This window comes from Pungitius pungitius, chromosome 5 (assembly GCF_949316345.1).
Source record: "Pungitius pungitius chromosome 5, fPunPun2.1, whole genome shotgun sequence".
Lineage (NCBI taxonomy): Eukaryota > Metazoa > Chordata > Actinopteri > Perciformes > Gasterosteidae > Pungitius > Pungitius pungitius.
Window position 1 is genome coordinate 16,671,898 of NC_084904.1, and position 21,864 is coordinate 16,693,761.

General features: G+C 44.6%; 1 protein-coding gene across 1 annotated transcript in view; it reads right to left on the reverse strand.

The window, feature by feature from the left end:
* Positions 1-12,080: 12,080 nt before the first annotated feature.
* Positions 12,081-21,864, reverse strand: part of hmcn2 (hemicentin 2) — a 39,311-nt gene continuing 29,527 nt past the window's right edge. Inside the window, exons 58-81 of the mRNA XM_037483573.2 lie at positions 21,671-21,778; positions 21,429-21,563; positions 21,182-21,316; positions 20,809-21,078; positions 20,534-20,724; positions 20,225-20,438; positions 19,976-20,110; positions 19,598-19,788; positions 18,864-18,945; positions 18,417-18,587; positions 17,574-17,726; positions 17,093-17,230; positions 16,664-16,785; positions 16,309-16,549; positions 16,147-16,206; positions 15,951-16,070; positions 15,679-15,813; positions 15,446-15,565; positions 15,115-15,240; positions 14,424-14,552; positions 14,048-14,341; positions 13,832-13,951; positions 13,623-13,749; positions 12,081-13,511 (exon numbers count right to left, since the gene is read on the reverse strand). Coding sequence (XP_037339470.2) covers positions 13,133-13,511; positions 13,623-13,749; positions 13,832-13,951; positions 14,048-14,341; positions 14,424-14,552; positions 15,115-15,240; positions 15,446-15,565; positions 15,679-15,813; positions 15,951-16,070; positions 16,147-16,206; positions 16,309-16,549; positions 16,664-16,785; positions 17,093-17,230; positions 17,574-17,726; positions 18,417-18,587; positions 18,864-18,945; positions 19,598-19,788; positions 19,976-20,110; positions 20,225-20,438; positions 20,534-20,724; positions 20,809-21,078; positions 21,182-21,316; positions 21,429-21,563; positions 21,671-21,778 — 3,896 coding nt within the window. The 3' untranslated portion in view covers positions 12,081-13,132. The remainder of the gene's footprint in view (positions 13,512-13,622; positions 13,750-13,831; positions 13,952-14,047; positions 14,342-14,423; positions 14,553-15,114; positions 15,241-15,445; positions 15,566-15,678; positions 15,814-15,950; positions 16,071-16,146; positions 16,207-16,308; positions 16,550-16,663; positions 16,786-17,092; positions 17,231-17,573; positions 17,727-18,416; positions 18,588-18,863; positions 18,946-19,597; positions 19,789-19,975; positions 20,111-20,224; positions 20,439-20,533; positions 20,725-20,808; positions 21,079-21,181; positions 21,317-21,428; positions 21,564-21,670; positions 21,779-21,864) is intronic.

Sequence of the window (21,864 nt, forward strand, 5' to 3'; positions counted from 1 at the left end):
CAAGGGCAACTTGAAAATGTAATGATGTGTGACCTAATGTGTAACAGCAATGGCTGTTGGTCTTTATGTGTAGTGTGTGAGTGAGTTTCGGGCCGTAGAGTCTTGAGGATCGAGTAGTAATATACTTTGTACTTGGTAAACAGAGTTATTTCATCAAGGAGCCGGTCACTTGTAAAATTTAGCTTTCAAATAGCTCAGCTGTCACTGACGTTTATGTTTCTGTTTGCTTGTGTAAATACAAATAATTCTCTCCAAAACTGTCCAAGTGTTGAAAACACAGCACAAATTCAGTCTAACGTGCTCTCGAGGAACTATCTTTTGCGATGTACAATGATGCTAATGAAAGTTTGCATCTTCAAGTCACACTTGGAGCAAACATTATTATGTTGAATAGCAGTGGTGATCAGTATTTACATGTCAGCTCCTCAGCCCTGCCAAATCTTAATGGACGTTTATTTGGTAACTGCATCATTTATTTGGCAAGTCGGCCTCCCAGCCAGGTGTGACGTGGAGTAAAACCATGTCAACACAGGAGTTGCAGCTTTTCGCTCTCAGGTTCGAGCCCCTGGATGGTGGAGCGTGCAGTTTATTTTCTGTGGCTGTGTATTTGGGTTTAGGTCTGCTAGATTTAACGAGCGACATCGTGGGGAACGGGCAATCTAGGGAATGATTGGAACGGCACCCTGGGTGAGGGGGGGCCGTGGCTCATTTCCCTTCTGTTTACGGAATTACTGACAGCCGCCCTGCCACACTTAAACCCCAGCTCACTCTGACATTTAACACCTAACTATACGGCCTGGCACGGCCCTTAGTGGCATTAGAGACCCATTATGCGGAAGAAATCATTAATAGGCTGTAAAAAACGAAATTAGAGTACATTTAATGGGAAGATTGCGGACTGATGGTGCAGAAAATCACACTGTACAGTTCCTTATGTGACGTCTTGGGCCTTTTCTCAATTCTCTCGGATGATTTTCGTGATTTTCGTAAAACGCACAAATAATACCACTTTTAAGCTAAGCAATCACATTGGCCAAGTGTTAGATATCACACTGAGCATTGTTTGCTTTTATTTTTGCTTGTTTATTCAAAGCTTGTTCGTATCGAAGGAGTCGCGTGTCCGAATTAGTCCATCGGTTTCCCAGCGATAGACCCCTGCAGGTCGGATGAACGTTTCTCAAGATTCACTTTCAAGAAAGAATTCGATCTGACACTGTTAAGTGATACTACTTTTAAAATGCACATTTTAGTGTTTGAACAAATCAAAGTGTGCATTACACTACTTATTAGATTAAAGATGTTATATTTCATTCACCTTCAATACACAGCATCAATTAACATCCCATAGACCGGAGGCAGTTGTAAGCAACTCATACAAACAAACGGATCAATCCTTCTAGTATTTTCATTTGAAGCACACCCCTCCTGTTATTCACTTTTGCATTTTATTACACAATTCCGACTTAATGAGCTGGTTTCTAAGTGAGAGCCATTGACCTGAAACGCCCGGGGTGCTCTAGTTTATGTGACGAAAACTAGTGGCGTGTGGCCTTTCCCATCCCTGTAATGTTAACAAAGCGCTTGTGTTTGCTTGACCCCGCTGTCGGTATTGAACCAAGTTTTTTGCAAAGAATTTATTGAGCTAATCCGTACCTAACTAATGAGCTCTAGAACATAAAACATAAATCTGTGTATTCATTGTATTCTTCGGCTTAGTAGAGTTGATTATTAAGTGAGATATATATATAGTGAGATGTATATTCTAAACTATCTTCGTCCTCACCTGTCCTCTGTTCAATTCTCACGTTTATCAAAAAGAAGCTAAATATAATTGGTTATCTCAGCCCTGTAATCAATCAAGTTATTTTCCTGCTTTTGTAACAGTTTTCAGCTTCATTGTGTGACATCTTTATTTTCTCATAAGCCCATCATTTTTATGAGGTATTTTCCACAACTCATCGCAGCAGGAAGAAAACGTAGACTAGATTCTCCTTTTTCTGTCGCTGTGGTGAGTTTTTCGGAATACAAATCACGTGCTATGGTTTCCCCTGTGAAAACAGTAGTTAATCAGTTGCCGGAAGGATTTGGCTTTCTCTATGTCAAAAACAGAAGTGAACATTCTGCTTTGAAGAAAGATCCTGCGCGCTCCATTTGTTTCCATGTTTTGATTACTTCTCCGTGTGTGAAGACAAAGTCCTTGACGGAACCCAGGGAAGTGTCATCTGTTACAAGACTCACCTGAAAGCACCAAGCTGTAAGAGTGCTGGCCAACGCTAACCAAGCGGTTACCTGAGGAATGTGTTCTTTTCTGCTCTTCACTCCACTCCGTGCACCATGCGGCCAAGACGAAATCCCTCTTCGGAAAAAAAGAGTAGCGAAGCGAGGAGGCCAAAGCAGCTAGTTGTGGTGAGCTTAAATCGCAGACTAAAGCATCTCTGAATCAAAGAGCCCAAAGGATGGAAGAGGAATCCCTCCGTTGTTATTGTTTCCCATGTTCTTCCACCCCAGTAACATTTTCCAGATCAAATCATCCCCCGTGCCCTCACTCAAGAGAGTGATCCCAATTCCACAGGAGGAAACCACAGAAAGGGAATTTCTTTTTCCACTGCACATGAGATGATTTGTGCGAAGTGAGTTGTTCTTGGTTTCATCTCTATAAGTATTAAGAGGGTCATAACATGAAGCCCTCTTAGTTAGCTATTGCTGGTGGATCTGGTATTATCCTCCTATAGTTTATTGGATTAAACAGCTTGCAGTGACGTGATGTGAAAGTTTTACAGTTAACAGTGAGAGGGCTACATGCCTTTAGAACCTTTATATGGGTCTTTACCACGAGTCTTATAGCATGGAGAAATCTGGCTCCAAAAAGTTTACTACCTAAACATGCATCGAGCGGAGCAGTGAGCCATTTCCTGAACCACATCAGAGAACAAGACACTTTAAAAGCCCACACTTCTGAACCAGCACATGTGTACACTTAGTGTGCAGGCTGCTCCTGGGAGCTGCAGCTGAGCTCATGATTTGGCTGACTGTCTTCAGGCTCTCGGTACGCTAGGGTCAGCCTGCAACACGCAACCAGTCCTGCACTCATAGTTTGGACACCGCCAGAGATCTTCTTGTTCGTTTAGTTTGGAAAGATTTCTGACGCCGTAAGCTTAGTTCTTCCTGTTCTTTGTGAACAAGATAAGCCTCAGATCCTTTTTCATCAGAGCATTTGAACCAAACAGACCAAATGCATGGTCAAAACTATGTGTAATACATTTTATTCACGATGACACTAACTAATTACTGGGCCGCACTTGAATCGAGGCCTTCAAAACCTATCCTGATCCCCCCCCCTCCCCCCCACCACCTAATGTAGCCCGAGGTCAATGCACATTCATCATGGTGAGACAGGAAGTTAAACAGGGGTCTCTGTCCACTATTGAAATGCTTCCGCTGTGCAACCGGCTCCCTGCCGATGGGGTGTCAAGTGTTGAGTTTCCTCCAAGTAGCAGAGCGAAAAGTCATAACTATTGTGCATTTGACACAGTGTTGTAAATGTAACATGTCATTGCAGAGGACTTAAAGCGGAGACATAAAACACAGGCTAAAACTACCCAAAGGTTACATTCATCAGGCAACAGCAATCCAGTGAAACATTTTATTAGTTTCTCTTTGGAACAATAGTGTGCCTGTCAACTAAATTGTATAGAAGTTAAAACTGTATGACATGTTGGGCTTTTTCTGTTACTGTGCCTCTGCCTGGATGCTAAGTATTCACCTCTAAAAGGTTCAGTTTGGCTCTACTCGGGCAATTCATCAAATAAAAATAAGCGGGATAACTGTTGCCGTAAGGATCTTTTTAAAAGAAGAGCGTTACTTTTGTGTTGTCCTCGCAGCAGAAATACATTACATTGAAAGAGAAGAACCATTACCTAATGTTTTTTGTAATAGCTTCCATATGCCTTCAGCCATTATTTAGTCTTGACGATTTTGCCAATATTTACTCAGCTATTTCCTTCAGCCAGACAAAGGACTTCCATTAAGGGGCCCGAGCTCCAGACAGACATTATTACCCTACTCTAACGGCGCGGGTGTTATGTCAGCATATAACCTTCAGTGTTTATCATCAGTGCGATGAGGCTCATGGCTATTTCTCACTACGGATGACTTCCAAAGTCTGCATCCTGTCTGATTACGTCTGTATATTACACAAGTAACTTTGGACATTTGCCGTTAAACCTCACGGGGGGAGGCCCTATACTTTGTCTGCATATCTCCATTGTGATATAAATGAATTATCATCAACTGTATGTGTTATAGCTGCCTCACAAAACTACCGCCTGTGTGCTTACAGGCCCTTTAACAACCGCACTAAGCCAGTTCCCCTGGTTGTCCTTAACGGTAGCCCAGGCCCAACCAGCCGACCGTCAGGCCCACTTTTTCCAACCATCACTTTTAGTTTTTCAAGTGCGACCAGCCTACTTGGCTTTAGACGGCCGCCATTAGTGGCTGTTTAACCCGATTCATGCATGAAGAGTCTGTGTCAGAGGAAGTCACTGGTGTAGTTGAATGTTTCCTTAATTATAGCATGCACGGCTTTCTTCTCTTCTTCCACAAGCAAAACCGCCATGTGCTGACACCAGCGGAGCGGAGCGAGCCTCGGTGAGGAAGCGTTGGAGACACACTCTGTGCGGTGGAAGAACACTTACCTTTCCATCTCCAACATCTGTTCCGTTATAAAGATCATTGGATTTATGTTTGGATTTTAATGCATTCGTAAAAAATGATTTAAAGTTAGCCCGTAGTAACTATAAAGGGGAGTTTAAGTTAAGGATGTGAGACTCTGTACCTGAGCTGTTACAACCTGATCCCCCAATAATTGAAGCTGCCACGTGGGGATCCAGACCGCAGGTTTGAACGTCTGGCCCTGAACAGTGATTCCATCAGAGCTGATGGAAAAGTCGTCTCCGCCGAGACCCATTTCCCTGCTTTCCAAGGAGGCCGCTCCTCTACGAGGTCGTTTTGGAAGAATGTGCCAGAGAGTTAAGTAAAAGTCAGGTCACGGCACTTGACCTGTTTGTTTTGAGTCTTATACCTAAAACATCTCTTTAATCCAACTTGAAAAGAGTTTCCACACTTACTGGAGCAGCACTTACAGGCATGGAGCTTGTAAAGGAAAAGAGCGTGTGTCAGCAGCCTCGGTGTGTATTAAATGGCTGCACAGGAACTGGCTTTACTACTTTCAGTAGTAAAATTGAGTCACTGGATTGTGCAGTCATTCTTGGATACAACAGATCTACATCAGCTTTTGCAGATTATTCTCACACTCACCTCAAGGCGAGTTTTACTTAATAGACTGAGCAAAGTCGAGATGAAGCAATACGATAGATTGATTGGTCAATGAATATTCAAACAAATCGTCCCTGTATCTCTCTCAAAATGGGAAGTTTAGCCTTTTGATTTTGTCCTTGGCAATCATGAAGTGAATATTGGAATTTGAACAAGTCGAGAATATTCACCTAAGGATAGTGTAACAAGAATTTTCAATTTTTTACCTAATTAACTAATTGAGAATTTATTAAGTCAATTCAACTCATTAGAACGTCTGTTATTCGTCACACGGTTCCTCTAACCTACCAATGTGTCCCCTTAAAATCCTAAAACTGTGTGGCATTAACGCACACTGCAGCTCATTTGTGATTATTTCTGCTGCTTTGGAGGAATTACGCTGATGTATAAAGCGATATGTTTCTATTTGTTGGGGGGGGGGGGGCGTGGTCGGGCGCAGCTGCACCGGGGACAGAGTGGTTCATTCAAGTGGCCTCAGGTGTAATCAGTTGGGACTAATGGTTTCCTCCCTGCATACATACGGCAGAGTGACGCCCGGCGGCCAGTGGGGAAGACAACGGCAGACGAGACACACGTCTTTTATAGCCTGAGCATAGAAAATAAAAAAAGGGGGGGGGTTTCTCACTCCGGTAGATCAAACACCGGTGATGCAAAGTTGTCCCCAATTGTTTGGGTGTGATTCACTTCATTGCTTGATTCCAACGAGCAAGAGGGGCTTAAACTGGGAACATGCAAGGTCTCGTTATCTGAAACCAGATAAAAGCATTGTGCGCTACTGAAAAAACACGCACATCGTACAACAGAGAGCTTCTTGGTTTCAAAAAGATATTTTGGTGCTCACAACTGGTGAGCCGTCCTTGATATATGAGCTTATGAAAGGCGCCAGGCCCAAGCTATATTAACTAGTATAAAATTCCAACAATACCCTGATGTATTGATATATTATCTGCAGCTGACTTTCATCTATCATCCTATTTTTAGTATTTCCACACCTGTGGTCCCTGAGTGGGCCGGCACGCGTTATTTGCAGCATCGTAGAAACAGCAAATCAGTGACTGTTTGTATTGCATTTCGTTAGCACAAGCTAAATATAAGTGTGTATTATATTTCAAGGAGCACGAACTGTTCAGAGCTGAGAGGAGGGCCAGAGAGCTCCACAGGGTGTCCCAGGGCAGTGGCTGTGATGGATGGCTGTCAGCCCGTCCGGTAGCTGCTGCCCCCCCCCCCCCCCCTCCTCCCCCCACTTCAAACGCCGCCGCGGGTCACGTCTCTCCGAAAGTCAGCCACCAAACGCCAAACGCCTCGAGATGAAAAACTGTGAACCAACACATTGTAGACAATCAAAAGCCGTCCAATGGAGCCGGAGTAGAAAATGTGAAATGTTGGGACAGGCGCTAAAAGCGATGACTGTGCCAAAGCAAAAATAGTGAGCTCATAGCGCTGAATGATGTCTACTAGCGAAACCAAAAGTCTTCCGCTTAGAAACCAGACTCCATTGACTGACTCTTAGAAGTGGTCGAACGCGCCTCGTAACGGCTCATTCTTTCCCTGTGAGCTCATTCTGTGTTTGTGATAACCGAGCAGTTAGCAGTTAATAGTGATCTGCGTGGTATCTGACTTCTAACCAGAGGCTAAAAATGTTTTGGCTTTGCTACAATGAGTGCAACATTTTATTTTTTTATATACTCTTTTTAAATTTGGAAATGAGACTTCTGCGATAAACGGTTTAAAGCATTGTTGAAATAGTCTAAAATGTATCCTCCCGGGGATGGGAGTCATGACAGGTCACTCAAAGCCATGAGCCTCAGTTACTCCATGGCCGCTGTGTGTGTGTGTGTGTGTGTGTGTGTGTGTGGCGTCAAGACAGTTGCAAGGCTGTTTTTGGCTTTCCTTTTTACCTCGGCGTCGCAAAACTATTTATGACCAAGATATTTCCATCGCGCCACATTCCTGGCCTGTGTATTGCACTCGAGCCCCGTGTTTGTGAATTAAAGCCCATCTCGCAGTAGAGAACCACTGTAGTCACGCAACGGTCTGCAGGTAAGAGAACAGCTGTTCTAAAACACTCAAAACGAACAACTTGAACTTAAAATGTCATTTAACAAGCGTGTGATTACAGGCCGGGGCCGGCGGGGCATCTGGTTGCAAACAGGAAACAAGTGTGGTTTGGTGTCCCTGTTTTCAAGTTTTGAGGATGGTTTACATCTTGAAACCTGTTTTATAGACACATTTTATTCTATTTTAATAGCATTTGACAATGAAATATATTTTATATTTTGAGGTACTGCATTTTCTCTTTTTTTTACATAATATATTTCTGTTAGTGAGAAATCACCACATGATTTTAATTTGGAAAACGGTAAACGGAGGCATCTTGTCATGTGCTACCGAAGATTATTTCACCTTGGGTTGTATTTAAGAGACTTTTTGCCAATGTGGTATTTTTTTATAGATGTCCTAAGGCGCTTTGGCGTGAGAAAAAGTACTTCTTTAGCACCGGTGCTACACAGTAGGGGTTGTGTCTGACAGTAATCACTGGAGCAGGATTGACAATTACCTGTCCAACACAGCAGTAAATCTCAGCAGAACAACTGCACGACTGGAAAAGACTGCAGCTCTGGAAAATGGAGGCTTTGGCCTCACCAATGGAGCTGACACCTCATATTCTAAGAGGGCAGCAAACCTGCTTGCTCTGTCAAATGCTAGGCACGGAGAAGCAGGGGCGGGTCGCAGATGCAATAGTAATGTTACTATAAGTGAATTATTTATTCCAGAGGTGGAAATGAGCTAATAAACAAAACACTGGAATATTTGTTCCTATCATGTTCATACGCAAACTGATGCTAGTATGATGTTAAGTAAGATGTATTAAATATGGGAGCTTTAACTATGTTCATAGTGCATCTACATCACGTCCCAACCAAATGCCCAGTTTGCATAGCAGTTACTTTACTTTCTATATCTACATTCTTACTCCTACCAGCCTGTTATCGATGCTTATTTCATGCAATGCTTATAACAGTGTTATATGAGCCTGGAAGAAATCCACTTTTTTTGGGGAGGGGAACCAAACCGCTTTGCGGCCTCTTTTTTTCTTAAGCATCTGCTTGTCTTTTTACCTTTTGAATCCATTGCTACAAAATGTTTGTTTTTTCATATAATTACCTTTCACCCCCGTTGCCATTTGTGGGGAGTGATGTTAGGAAGCAGAGCTTGAAAGGCAGCTTGTGAAGCAGGATGGATGGAACTACTGTGGCAAGCAATGTGGCTCTGAAGTCACCGTCTGGCCCCCATTCAAAGTGAAGTGAGAGCATGCACTCACACCACAGCCAGGTTCCTGTCAGCGTGTTTAGAACACATGGAGGTGTTCTCCCAGATATCTGCATTTCCTGCAGGAAATTATTAGAACGAGGAAGCGTTGTGGGTGGTCTGTGTTTTCTGACTCTGCAACAGTTAGGGATGACATCATTGTCTACAGACACAAAGCCGTTAAAAGGTAAACAGTGGTCCAAAAACTCACTGATGTTCTTGGAAAGCTGTTCCCTTACGTGTGAAGGAAATGTCGTCGGGCTGGCTGAAAAATCGAATTATGTCACGTAGGGTACCGCACTGTGCTTGTTTCATTTTTACTGCGAGAGGTGCATTGAGGGCAGTGTTTCATGTCTGTAATGCACATCTCCATGAGCTCGTGTAGACTGTAACTCCTCTGCACCAGATACCTTAGAGAACATGTCTCCTTCAACTAAAGGCTTAAAAACAGAGATTAACACAGAACCCAAAGGGGACATGTCAGTACACATAAGTAAGCTTCCAGCGCTCCAACCCACAAATTACCTCAAATGATCGTTTGTCTGCGTTATTCCACACTGGCCGGCTTTTAAAAGATTTTGATATAGTGTGTATATATAACACTGCAGCCATGGTAACGAGTAAATATTAGAATTGCATCCTTTTCATCTGTGCACAAGTTATTTCCAGTAGGGCACAGGGCAATGCTCTGGGTGAGAAGAACGCGGTGCACACGCGCGTTGATTATCACGTTTATTGGCTGTGCGGCCCTATGAAACGCAACATGTCATCTGGAAAATATACTTCAGTTTCAACCATCGCGTCTCCGAAGTTGAGTGCCATGTAGACGCAGTGTGCGCTAGCAGATTCCATCAACGGGTTGGAAACGCATGGCCCGAGTCGTTTTATGTTTGGAAACAAGTGTGCAGTGTGCAGCCTGATCACATTTACATGTTCGACACCCTGCGTGACTTAACGAGGACGAAGAAGTTACACAAACCGGAGAGGCAACGCAGGGCGGGTGACGGAGTTGGACCTGTGATGGTTGTCAAACACTCAAATCTCACATTAACTTGTTTTTTTTGTTTGTTTTTTTTTAAATCTGGCAATGAAATCTAAGCGTACTGAAAGATGCAAACACGGGTCCACTTACTATTTGGCCCGGAGCCACGCTTCTGACCGTGCTCACTGAGTGTCGTTAAGCTCTCCACATCCTCCGTCCTTACAGCGTTGGTTCTCAGTCACCACATCATAGTATCACTTCATCGCCGCACACTTAGTCACAGACAGTAGAGTCGTGGCAGCTCAGAGCTGAGGCAGCATTGACCATGTTCATTTTACTGGTTCGGATTCCAGATGGAAAAACAAAAAAAGAGATTGACGGTCTTTTTCAGTGACAGCCCCTTGGGCAGAGTCAGAGAAACAGAATCCAACTCCTTCAGTGAACAAAAACTCGTGGATATCGGAAAAGCAGGAAAAGTATTTACTGTAAGCCCACATTGAAAATAGTTGATGAATGGATTAATTCAGTGACAAAATGTAATGGTTCAATATCAATATTTACTCTCCTTTTTATCTCATTTTTCACCAACTCGTGGAGGAAATGCAAGGCTCTTTAGCAACTTGATACTATACACATTCACCAGTAAACTCTGTCTTTGTGCTGTTAGGTTAACTTGAAGAATGCTTAATTTGAGCTCTGTTGCTTTATTCCTTCTAATCGGCAGCAGTGTTGTGCTCATTAGTGAGTGGAGCACAGCGAGTCCCCGTACCTCCTGGCATGCCGACTGTGTAAAGCAGTAGGGGGGATGGTACTGGGAGCCATCTCTCAGCCTCAAGCATTCATCTCCACTAATAATTGTTGTTTTTTTTAGAAAAGAGGAAAAGGCCTCCAATGTGTTTACATGTGTTAACTGGGATTTATAAAATCTTAATGAATGACTAGCTCCCAGTTTAATGAACAGTCCTGCTGTTTTTATCAGATTATAATTGTTTATTTTTCCTTTTTTTTCCTTTTCTAATTATTTCCAACCATTGCTTGTTCTATTCACATTTATCCTTAAAAGTTACTCAGTAATAGCTGCTTCAATTTTTGCCAATGGCTAATAGCACATACTGTGAATTAGCTTGTACTCAAAATAATGTTTTAATAGCTGTTGGTTTGTAAACACTTGTACCATGTCTATGTTTGCATAGACACCGCAGCTGAACTGCAACATTATCAATAATTCAATTCAATTATAACAACTTTGTTGCGGTATTTTTGTATCCTGGATATCAAATGTTTAGCTGACTTGTATGACAACTTCAAGTACTAACTCACTAACAAGTATCCAAATCCACACACAATTCCTCTCCCACTCGTAATTCCTAACATCCAGGATAAGCCAATGATCACATCACAGAAGCAGCAAAAATCAAAACAACTGGAGGCAACCTCCCCCCCCCCCCCCCCCAAATACAATCACTGAGGCATCAACAAACACACCCACTCGCTCGGCTCAGGTCGGCTTTCCATGACCTCCTCTGTTAGTCATTTCAGGGAAATGAACAACACAAAATGAGTTGTGTGTTACAGACGCCAAACTGTACAATGTTTTCAAACCTGTCATTTGAATTGTTGCAAAGCTAATTTGATGGAGGTGGCGGTGTCTACGTGGGTGAACGCTCCTGTCAGCTAGCCAGGACTGTACCCATGAGTGGGGTTGTGTTGAAATGACCCCCCCCCCTCCCCCACCCCCCCCCCACCTCCACTCAAAGTTGTTGGTTATTACAGCCAGCAGCTGAACATATGGCAGCGATGACAGCTAAGAGAGCAACAATACACGGAGAGCACTTCGGGCCCAACAGATGATCTTAATGTGACTGTCAACAACCTGAAGCCTGCTCCATCTACTGAGCAGATGAGGTATTACTACTTCACATGTTTGCAGGTCGTTGCTGACTTCCAGTACCCACGTAAAATATTGTTGATTTAAGGCACGTTATGCAATCGGATATCAGTCCTCTGTTGAAATGAATGCTAGCCGTCAATGATGGGCAATATTAATGTATCTCATCACAAGATGAGAAGAAGCGGTCGACCAACAGATTTCTCTTTCAACCTCCGTGTCAATTACAAAGGGTTTGATGCCCAGCAAGATTTTAAACACTGTATAATTTACTGTATATACAAATTTTCTTTGAAAGATGACTGATTGAAAAGACGCAAGTCAGAGAGAGAGATCGCAAATCCGGACTAAGTCTTTACAGAGTAACGACAGTATTTTAGGTTTACTGGAGGCTCGGGTCCGAGTAGACCAGAGTGGAAATGATCTCAAAGCCAGAATGTCTCCGGGTTTGAGGAGAAACGCATTTTGTGTGAGTACGGTGTAAACTCTCTCCCTGGTTATTGATACGTATGTTTGCACTAAAATTGTTTCACAAAAATACTGTTCACAAAAATAACATTGTTGTCCAGTTTATTTTTACACATATTTGAAACTCATTAATAGTAACAGGTAAATATTTATCTGCAGGATTTGGGGAAACATTTGTACATTGATGGCAGGTTTTTACTTAATTACTCCAAAACCAAATTTTCCAAATGTAGATTATTGTCGAGGTAAATTTTGTTGATCTATAAATTGTCAGAAAATATTTAAACTAATCTTTTTGATAAGACCAAAATTACAGTCTTCTACAATTTTGCATAGGAAGTTAATTTAATGCTGAAATCATTGTCAAAATAATTACTGATTGCTTTTCTTTTGATTAACCACCGAGTTGGTCTAGTGTATAGTGCTATGCATGAATGGATGATGGTTTTTTTTAGCTAATGTCAAACTACAGAAACTGTAAGTGTAGTACAACTCTATTCAGATTAGCCCTTATGAACATAGTACAAAACAACGGATGGAACAATCTTGCTGGCTCGACAGCTACAAGGCACGGCTAAAATGTGCCTCTGAAAAAGTTATTTTTTAATTGAGTGATGCGTACAAATTACTTAAATAAATACAAAATATCTATGACTTCTATAGCAAGCTGCAAACATTTTGTTTATAGAAGAATCGATTCGTCACAGAATAAAACTTTTTTAAGTAAAAAAACAAAACAAAACATACTGACCATAAAGAATGGTATTTCCCTGTTGGATACTAAATTACTTCAGTGCTTGGTTGACATTACATTTTTTGACGTTCTGCATTTTTCAGATCATGATTAGAACAATTTCTTCCCCAAACATGGCATTTAGTGAAAAAACCAAATATTTAGTTCATCCGGCATGTTTGTCGGTCGAGGTTCTGCGTTGTGATTAATTCGACAAAACCCAGTGAACGTTTAACACGACCTTTTTCCACCGTGACATTTCAGTCACGGATGCTGCGGGCATCCACGTCCACCTTCTCTTGTATCTTTCAGCTTCTTTGCGTGGCCTAATGTGTCCGAGGCACAGGGTCTCGAAGGGCTGGGGGTGAAATGCCTTGTGGGTAGGAGGCATCCAAAGGCCACCTGGGAGGCAGAGTCATCAGTACGGGTACGTCGAGATGGAGACGTAGATGATGAAGACGCTCTGGTAGGTGATGCGCCCCTGCGGGGACATGGTGGTCGCCTGCACCTTGAGGCGCACTAGTCCGGCTCGGTTCAGAGCCCTCAGAGTGAAGATGATCCCCCTGCCTGCCTCGTCTCGGATGCCGAACACCCGACCCGACTCGCCCGCCAACGACTCTTGCTCGAGTACGGTGAAAGACGTCCGCTCCTGGAGGACGCCCGACTCTGAGAAAGCCGACAGTCGCACCACGTTGTGATTGGCCGGAATGCCGGAGGGGAGGGTCAGCAGCTTGTACTGCAGGAGCAGAGGAGAGCCTCCCGCGGCGCAGTCCTGAGAGCAGGGCCTGTAGCACGTCCTTTAAAGGCCAACAGGAAAGTGCAACCGACGCGTTAGTGTTAAAGTGCAGCATGTACGGCCTGATATTATATTTACACTGTACGGCGTTTCTTTCGGTCGTTGAGTTTACCCTGGGCTTCGTCCGCTCTGATAGGACGCAGGGCAGGGAGTATCCAGGCACTGGTATCCCCCGCGGGTATTAAAACACATCTGATTGTGTCCACATTGGATGCCTTGATCTACACATTCATCGATGTCTAGAGAGAGAGAGAGAGAGAGAGAAATGGACCTCAGTTGCGATAAACTACAGGGAAGAAAAAAGTTTAAAGAAGGCCTCACCTTTACAGCTCCGGCCATTCGGTAAGAGCTGGTAACCATGGGGACACAGGCACTGGAAGCTGCCAACGGTGTTCCGGCACTCATGCTGACACGGCTTCCTCAGCAGACACTCGTCCACGTCTGTATTTCGGGGGGAAATGAGGCGGAATGAGAGTCTAGTGCAGTGGGATTGTGGACTGGCGCTTCATTCGACCGCCTCGATCCACCTGAGCTCACCGACACACGTCCCGTCCCTGTTGGCGTAGCCCACGGGGCAGCTCTGTCGGGTGATGCGAGACACTCCTTGAGCGCGGGAGAGGATCGGCCTGCCGACGGACGACACCAGCTGGGGGCGGAGCCTCGCTCCGACCCGGGTGCCGTTGGCGGAGGCGCGCCCCCTCTCCAGCCCCGCGCAGGAGCGCCCGTCTCCGAGCAGCGCGGCGCCGGGGGGGCACAGGCACCGGAAGCTGCCCGGCACGTTGCGGCACTGGTAGGCACAAGGGTTGGGTGTCTGCTGGCACTCGTCCACGTCTAGAAAGCGGAACCAGGGAATCAAGCGAATGCTCACGCGCCATTGGTGGGTTTTACAAGCACACGGAGGGAGACGTTTTACCCAGACATGGCAGGCCCACTCCCTGCGACCTGTAACCTCTGGGACACACACAGCCGTAGCCCCCGATTGTGTTCTGACAGATCTGAGTGTAGCGACACATGTGACTTCCATCCTGGCACTCGTCGACATCTGGAAAATGAGCGGTTTGAAACAATATACCAACAACAAACTGCCAGGATTACATTTATATTGTATCCTGTAGCTCTTTGGATCAACATTTTTTAACATTAAAAATGCTGAAAAAATGCTTTTGTTATTTTACCATAACGGTACGGATTGTGGTACTATACCAATGGTGCTATTGGGACTATAGAGCGTGCACACTATCATTAACTGTGTTGCTGCCTACTATAAAGTACATCTTTGTCTCTAAAGGGTCTTTCTGATTAATAATTAATAGACTTTTCTATAAAAGCTTTAACTTTTGATAAGAAGAAGCAGCGTTTCTTTCTGTTTTCTACCCTCAAATCTGACCCGCTGTTACCGAATGCAAAATGCAGTTTAGACGTCTTTAGGAGAGTCCTGTTGACTTTTACTACTTCTCCTAATACAGACAACGCCTTCTTATTTTACCAACTGTGACGTGTTTAATATCCAAGCACGAATAAGCAGTTGACTCACATGCTGTTTCTCTAAATGAATGAAAGAATGACTCAGTGCTATTTAGCATATATGGCTACAAGGCACTAACCCATGCAGGCTCCATTCTCTGATTTGGTCATGCCAGCAGGGCAGCTGTCAAAACACTGGTATCCTCCCTCTGTATTGCGGCACTCCTTGTGAGCCGGGCAGACATTTCTCGTACATTCATTGATGTCTGTAAAAGTGCAATCATTGCAACGGAGCAGTTAGTTACTATGTAACTTAACATAATCCACAGACCTTTTTTGTAAGCAGTCATCCGAAAATACACAACTTAAATCTTGATGAATAGCACTATAGGTAAAGGGGAACAGTGTTTATATCCGGGGAACTGTCCCTTTAATAACCTGTGGGAGTCCCACTAAGTTGAGGTGACCTACCGATGCAGCGATGTCCTGACAGCTGGTATCCAGGGTGACAGATGCAGCGGAAGGAGCCCAAAGTATTGAGACACTGATGCTGGCATGGGGAGAGAGCGGACTCCTGGCACTCATCCACATCTGAAACACACACAATTTACACACACGGCTTCATCAATGTACTGTGGACGGTACTGTATGCGCGAAAATGAGATTTGTCAATACAATTGGATACGTGACGTAGAGGGACTCGCCTTCACAGCTGGTTCCTGTGATACTGGGTTTAAATCCTTGTCCACACTTGGCCTGGCAGCGATAAGTGCCCACCGTGTTGACACACTGCTGATTGTAGTGGCACATGTGCGATCCCTGGGAACACTCATCAATGTCTGGTTTTGAGTGAAAGTACAAGGACAAGTGGATTAGATGAAGACGACACAGATAATATAGGCCATTAGCATTGCATCTAGGGTCGTGTAAAAAACAAACAAGCCAAAATGTGTTTTTATTGCCTTTATTGCCTTACCTTGGCATTTGTTGGTCTCGGTAGAGATGGTGAAGCCAGAGGGACAGGCACAGGAAAAGCCTCCCATGATGTTGTTACATGAGTGAGAGCAGGGAGACTGCAGCGCACACTCATCTTCATCTATTAAGGACACGTTTAATCATTACACTAAAACCGGTACAGCGGCGACTGTTCAAAGGAAAAGGAAAGAGCTTACCGGCACAGTAGGCGGCCTTGTCAAGAAGGAAACCCTTCGGGCAAGTGTCTCCATAACCATCTGTAAACAGACAAGTTTTGTTCAAAGCTGTCCCAATTTGCAGATCCAACATTCTTGTGGGATGAAGTAATAAGCTTTCCACGACTGCAATTCTCCCCAGACCTGGTACGAGGAGGCTGGACGTTATGTGGAAGTCCAACGTGAGAGTGAACATGTTGTAGACGCTGTTCATCCCGGAGACCTTGAGCAGTTGGAGCAGGGGGCCCCGGCGCTCCTCCTGGCCCTCGTATATAATGGTGTGATTGCAGCGCAGCACCATGGGGTTTCCTCCTCTCTGGTGGGTCTGTGATGACCACGAGTACAACTGCCCCGGGCCCGTCTGCATGTATGACTCATCAAACGGCTGAGGGGACACAACGGAAGGAATGAAAGAGCACCGCAGGAACGTCGTGGAACTCTCCTGTGAGAGATGTTTAAGGTGTTTCCTTTTACAATGTCATGGCTGCAGTAAACTCACTTGTAGGCTCAGATGAGATGATGACAACACAGGAGGCACAAATCCGTTAATTACGATGTCGATTAATAGAACTCCCTCAGAATCCACACCTCTGGCAACATGGGTCAAACGGAGGATCTCCCCTGTTTAAGGAGATTACAAAGGAATGTTTATTTGTAATTACAGAAGGGCTTGATGCAACTATTTGCAATTCATATGGGCTACTTCATGTGTGAACTCGGTTATATCAGTAGTTCCATCTGCTGGTTGTTTAGCAAACTACAAGTAAGTAATCTGACTGCAATATACAGTATTCGTCATATAGCAGATGAGTTGAACAACTAGCCAAGCGCTTAAAAACTCCTTTATATAGGTATATATATATATATATATATGGCTTTAAATATCCACACTTGTAATGGACTAAAACAAATTTATGGCAGAACTTACCCGTTTCGAACTCCAGCTGGGACTCCTGTCTAAACTGGCCCTCAGTGAAAGAGTATCCGTTCCTGGCTGCTCCGCTCTGCAACACAGTGCTCCAGTAGATCGGAGCAAACGCAGACACCAGCACCCGCAGCAAGGGACCTGCAAGGAAACGGCTTCAGCTCTATGCTTCTAACGGACGATTAGGAACCAAATCCCCAAAATGAGCATGTTTTCACATCCTAATTAAAAAAAGCATAACGAGACAGAAGAAACCTCCACATGTTCTCTGAAACTGACATTTATTCTATCAAAAATTATTCCATACGTTTTGTATTGAAACGTTGATTAGATCAGAGTTTATTATTTTGCAGCCTAATCATCTTAATCAAATTCATACTGTGTGAATTAAAAAGGTGAGTAACTCTATTCTTTTTCGTTGTGAGATTCAAACGTATAATAACATCTCTCTAGACACGTGTAGCTGTACGCTGCCTTCACTCACCCACACTGGGAGGGATGTTGTCCATGTGTGCATGCAGAGTGCTGCTCCCCTCTTCAGTATTGTCTGTGACGTTGGCCTCCAGGAAGGACACACCAAACTCTCTGTCGTTCACCATGCCTATCAGGCTGCCTCTGGTCCTGCGAGGAGTCTCTCCTTCATCACCAAACAGACAGACAGGCACTTGAATAATTTAGGAATATTCATAATGTGACCTTTGAGTTGATCTGTGGAAAGTTTTTGTTGCCTGCTTAGGGACTACGGATGCAAATTAGCATTTTGTATTTCATAATGATTTTCATAAACATATTTGGTCCCCATTTAATGAGTAAATAAAGCCATATATTCTGTGATAATAAGTGTTTTTATGTGTGCACACTGTAAGGTAACTGTCACTATATTCTGTTAATTCATACACACATGAGGATAACCTTGAGTTGTAATACGTTCTAACAAAGCAATGAATTAAAAACAAATCCTCCCTCAAAAGTGAGGACAAACTCAAATCACGTTCCATCCAACTTTAAAAATGTCATTGTTAATTAAATTGCATATTTGTGTGAAATTGTCAAAAATAACCTTGAATACTTCGGACAAGAAATATAAATTCGGTTCAAAAATATGTCATGTGAGTTCAGAGTGACTGGAGACCATCAAAATCTATTCAGTTGATCCTAATCCAGGTGGACGTTTATGGCAAATTTAAAGGAAATCCATCCAGGCTTCTTCAATAATATTAAGTTAAGGAAAAATGCACCAGATGGATGGATGGAAGGACGATTCAAAAAAAGAATGCTTCTGGCTACGGCAGCTTCCCACATGGACGCATAACAGATATATTCCTACCTGGACAGAGACCAGCTTGACATTTCCTAGACTCGATACTGGGGCCGCTGCATGGTCGACCGCCATTGGCCGGTTCTGGGTTGTTGCATAACCGTATTCGTTTTTGGAGGCCTTGTCCACAGGTGCTGCTACATGGACCCCATTCCTCCCAGTTCGAGTAGCCTCCACTGACTGTGTCAGAGGGAGAAACGACAGAAGGGTTTTGAGTCTAGATTATTTTCGAGAAAACAATGAGCTGATAAAATGTGTCCAACGGTTTTTGGCAGTGAGAACAGGACGGGGATGCATCAATATGTGGAGATGTGGCAAAAGTTATTTGAAATAGTTGTGAGACATAGAAGTCCACCAACCACGGTGAGGCTTCCAGCGTGTGTAGCTGTGTATATGTTCTAATTAATTTCATATCCTGTCACAAATGTGTGCTATTACCACCACGGAATCACTCACTCTGAACCGTCAGAGTAATGGTCCTCTCAGCTGTTCCAGCTTCACTCTCAGCCACACACTGGTAGTCCCCTTCATCTGCAGCCTGTAGATCAAACCGGTAGAAGACAGTTTGGCTTAATTGGGACCCCGAGGAACAATTTTCCAGTGATGGGATCACAAAGCTCCAGAACAAAACGGCGTCTTAGATCACATGTTGACAGAAAGCAGACATTAAGGCCAACAAAAAATCCAGCTTTCTCTACTTGGCAGTTGAGACTTTACTCCATTGTCTTCTTAGTCATAATAGATATTACTGGGCCAGAGAAGGGACATTTCACATTAGAGTGCTCCGTGGGAAGGACGGTCATCTGTCTGTGAGAAAGCCTCATCTTCAGGCTGTGCAATTACAGCGACATTAAGAGACCTAACGAGGTTAAAGGAAAAAGGGAGAGAGTCTGGGAACAGGCAGCTCTCTGTTCATCTCCTCAATCCGTTCCTAATGCTGTTAGCCTTTCTGATGGAACCGAATCTGATTTAGGTGGGAACAGGACGCTGCAGGACAGTCGTGCAATGACTCCCTACCCATGAATAGGAAGAACACAGCTCCACTGTCCTACAACATAAGAAATATTTCATGCAAGTTTGCTAAAGGTGGACTTAATCATTCAAACTAGGTTCAACAAAACTTGTTTAGAGACAGCTAATTAAAAACCCAGGAAATACACAGCAAAACATGAAGGGAGCTCTGTATTTACAGTGATGCTGTAAACGACCAAGGAGCCGTTGCGAAGCGCCTGCATTCTGGTCGAACGGAGCAACGGTTTTCCGTCCCGGAGCCAGCGCAGCACCGGTCTTGGGTCTCCGCGGACCGGGCAGTCCAGCATAGCGGAGCCACCCTGGATGACCGCCTGAGTCGTGTGCGCTTCGCCCTTCAACACCGGAGGCTCTGGAAACACACGGCACACATTTACAAGATCATCGCGGCGGCTGGCTGCATATGGCTGTGCAAGACGGCGGACTCAGTGGAAGATGATTTTAAACCAGTTAAAACATTGTTATGAATCTAATATTAGATTGTTGCCAATTAATCCCCCTACCTAATGGATCCACATAACCCTTGAGAAGACGCTCACCTCTGATACGGACAAACGAGAGTGCTCGGATGGAGCCAACGCTGTTGTCTGCGACGCACACGTAGGTCCCGGCATCAGCCATGGTGACATTCTCAACGGTCACCGAGCTCCTGCCAGCCTCGTCTACGGTGGCCCCTGAAACATTATAAGTCAAGGCAGAGATGGCGTTTGAGATGACTAGCTTGAGTGCTATTTTCCTCCTCCTGGGATCTACAGAACGGGCTCAATGGCAATAAAGAAAGGGAATACCTGAGTAAGGACTGTTGTTGACAGTCCAGGAGATGACAGGAGACGGGGTTCCCTGAGCGTGGCAGGACAGGGCCAGACGCTGTCCCTTGTTCAGGGTCACATCACCCGGCAGCTCTTTGAACGCGGGCCTCATGTTGATGGACAGGCGCATGTCTTGTCTCGCAGAGCCGGCTGCATTGGTGGCCACGCAAGTGAACAGGCCGGCATCCGCAGGCTGTTGAGAAGAAAGGAATCCAAAGTGATCCGTGTGCCCGGAAGTAGAACGAAACGGCGGTTTCGTAATGCGCTGAAGAAAACTTCAAGGCGAACCTCGGCCCTCTCGACGATCAGCTCTCCGGATCGCAGGACGGTGAATTTGCCCGGAAGGTTGGGCACGGTGGCGCCATCCTTCTCCCATGTGACTCGGGGCTCTGGGGAACCCTGAGCGGCACAAGGCAGCAGCGCCTGAAACCCTTGAATGACGGACAGGTCCGTCTGCGCAGGAGGAATCATGGGTGGGACTGAAATGCAGCAAAATAGGTTTTCATTGATACGCCGTTAACCTGCTATACTCGTTCCTTTTATATAACATGAAATGGCTTTACCTTGAACGAGCAGCCTCACGTCGTGGCTTGCTCTGCCGGCCACGTTTTTGGCAGTACATGTGTAGAGGCCTGCGTCACTCCGCTGGGTGGAGGAAATTGCCAAGGTTCCATTGGCAAAGATGTGCGTATGAGCGCCGTCTACCACAGGCCTCCTCTCCTTGTGCCAAGCGACTTGGGGTTGGGGCTGTCCGTCAGCCGCACACTCCAGACTGACTGGCTGGCCGAGCACTGCGGCGTACTCCACGCGAGGCACACTCAGCACGGGGGGCACTGGGAAACACGAGGAAAAAAAGAATGTATCATTATATAAATCAGTTCATAGGTATCCAAAATACTTATTTTGGGAATGAGTAATAATCAAATCCAACGTTACCTTGAAGGACGAGTTGGGTCCTGCCAACGGCGACACCGGCTTCATTCTTTGCGAGGCACTGATAGGTTCCCGCGTCGCCAAGTGTCACACGCGAAAACTTCAGGGCTCCATTTGAAAGCACAGCAAGCCTGTGACCTACAATCAAGCATCACATGAGCGTGAAAATCAGTCTGATTTTCCATGACTTAACTTAACCTAACAATGTGTTTTATAAAATCAAGGTTGTGTTTGTGATTTATGTCATTACCTGTTGCTATGGGAACTCCCTCTCTTTGCCAGGTGATGGAAGGTCTCGGGAAGCCCTGAACTTCACAAGGCAGAACGGTCCCATGATGCAACACTGCTTGTACTTCCTCTGCCATTGGCCGGATCTCTGGGGGTTCTAAAGAATACAAAGAATAAATCTCTTGTTATATAAATTTACTTACATGTTTTATCATACTGTATGGGTTAAAAGACATTATCATGAAGCTATCTACTAAATCCTACCTTGCACAGAGAGAGAGAGGTGCTTATGAGCCACTCCGGCTGGGTTGCGGGCCGAGCATGTATACCTGCCAGCATGGCTTGGAACAGCAGCAGTTATCTCCAACATTCCTGCATTGCAATAAATATGCATCGTCTAATTTAATCAAAATGTAGTCCATGCTCTGTGGTATTTTATTCTAATTCACCTTAATGCA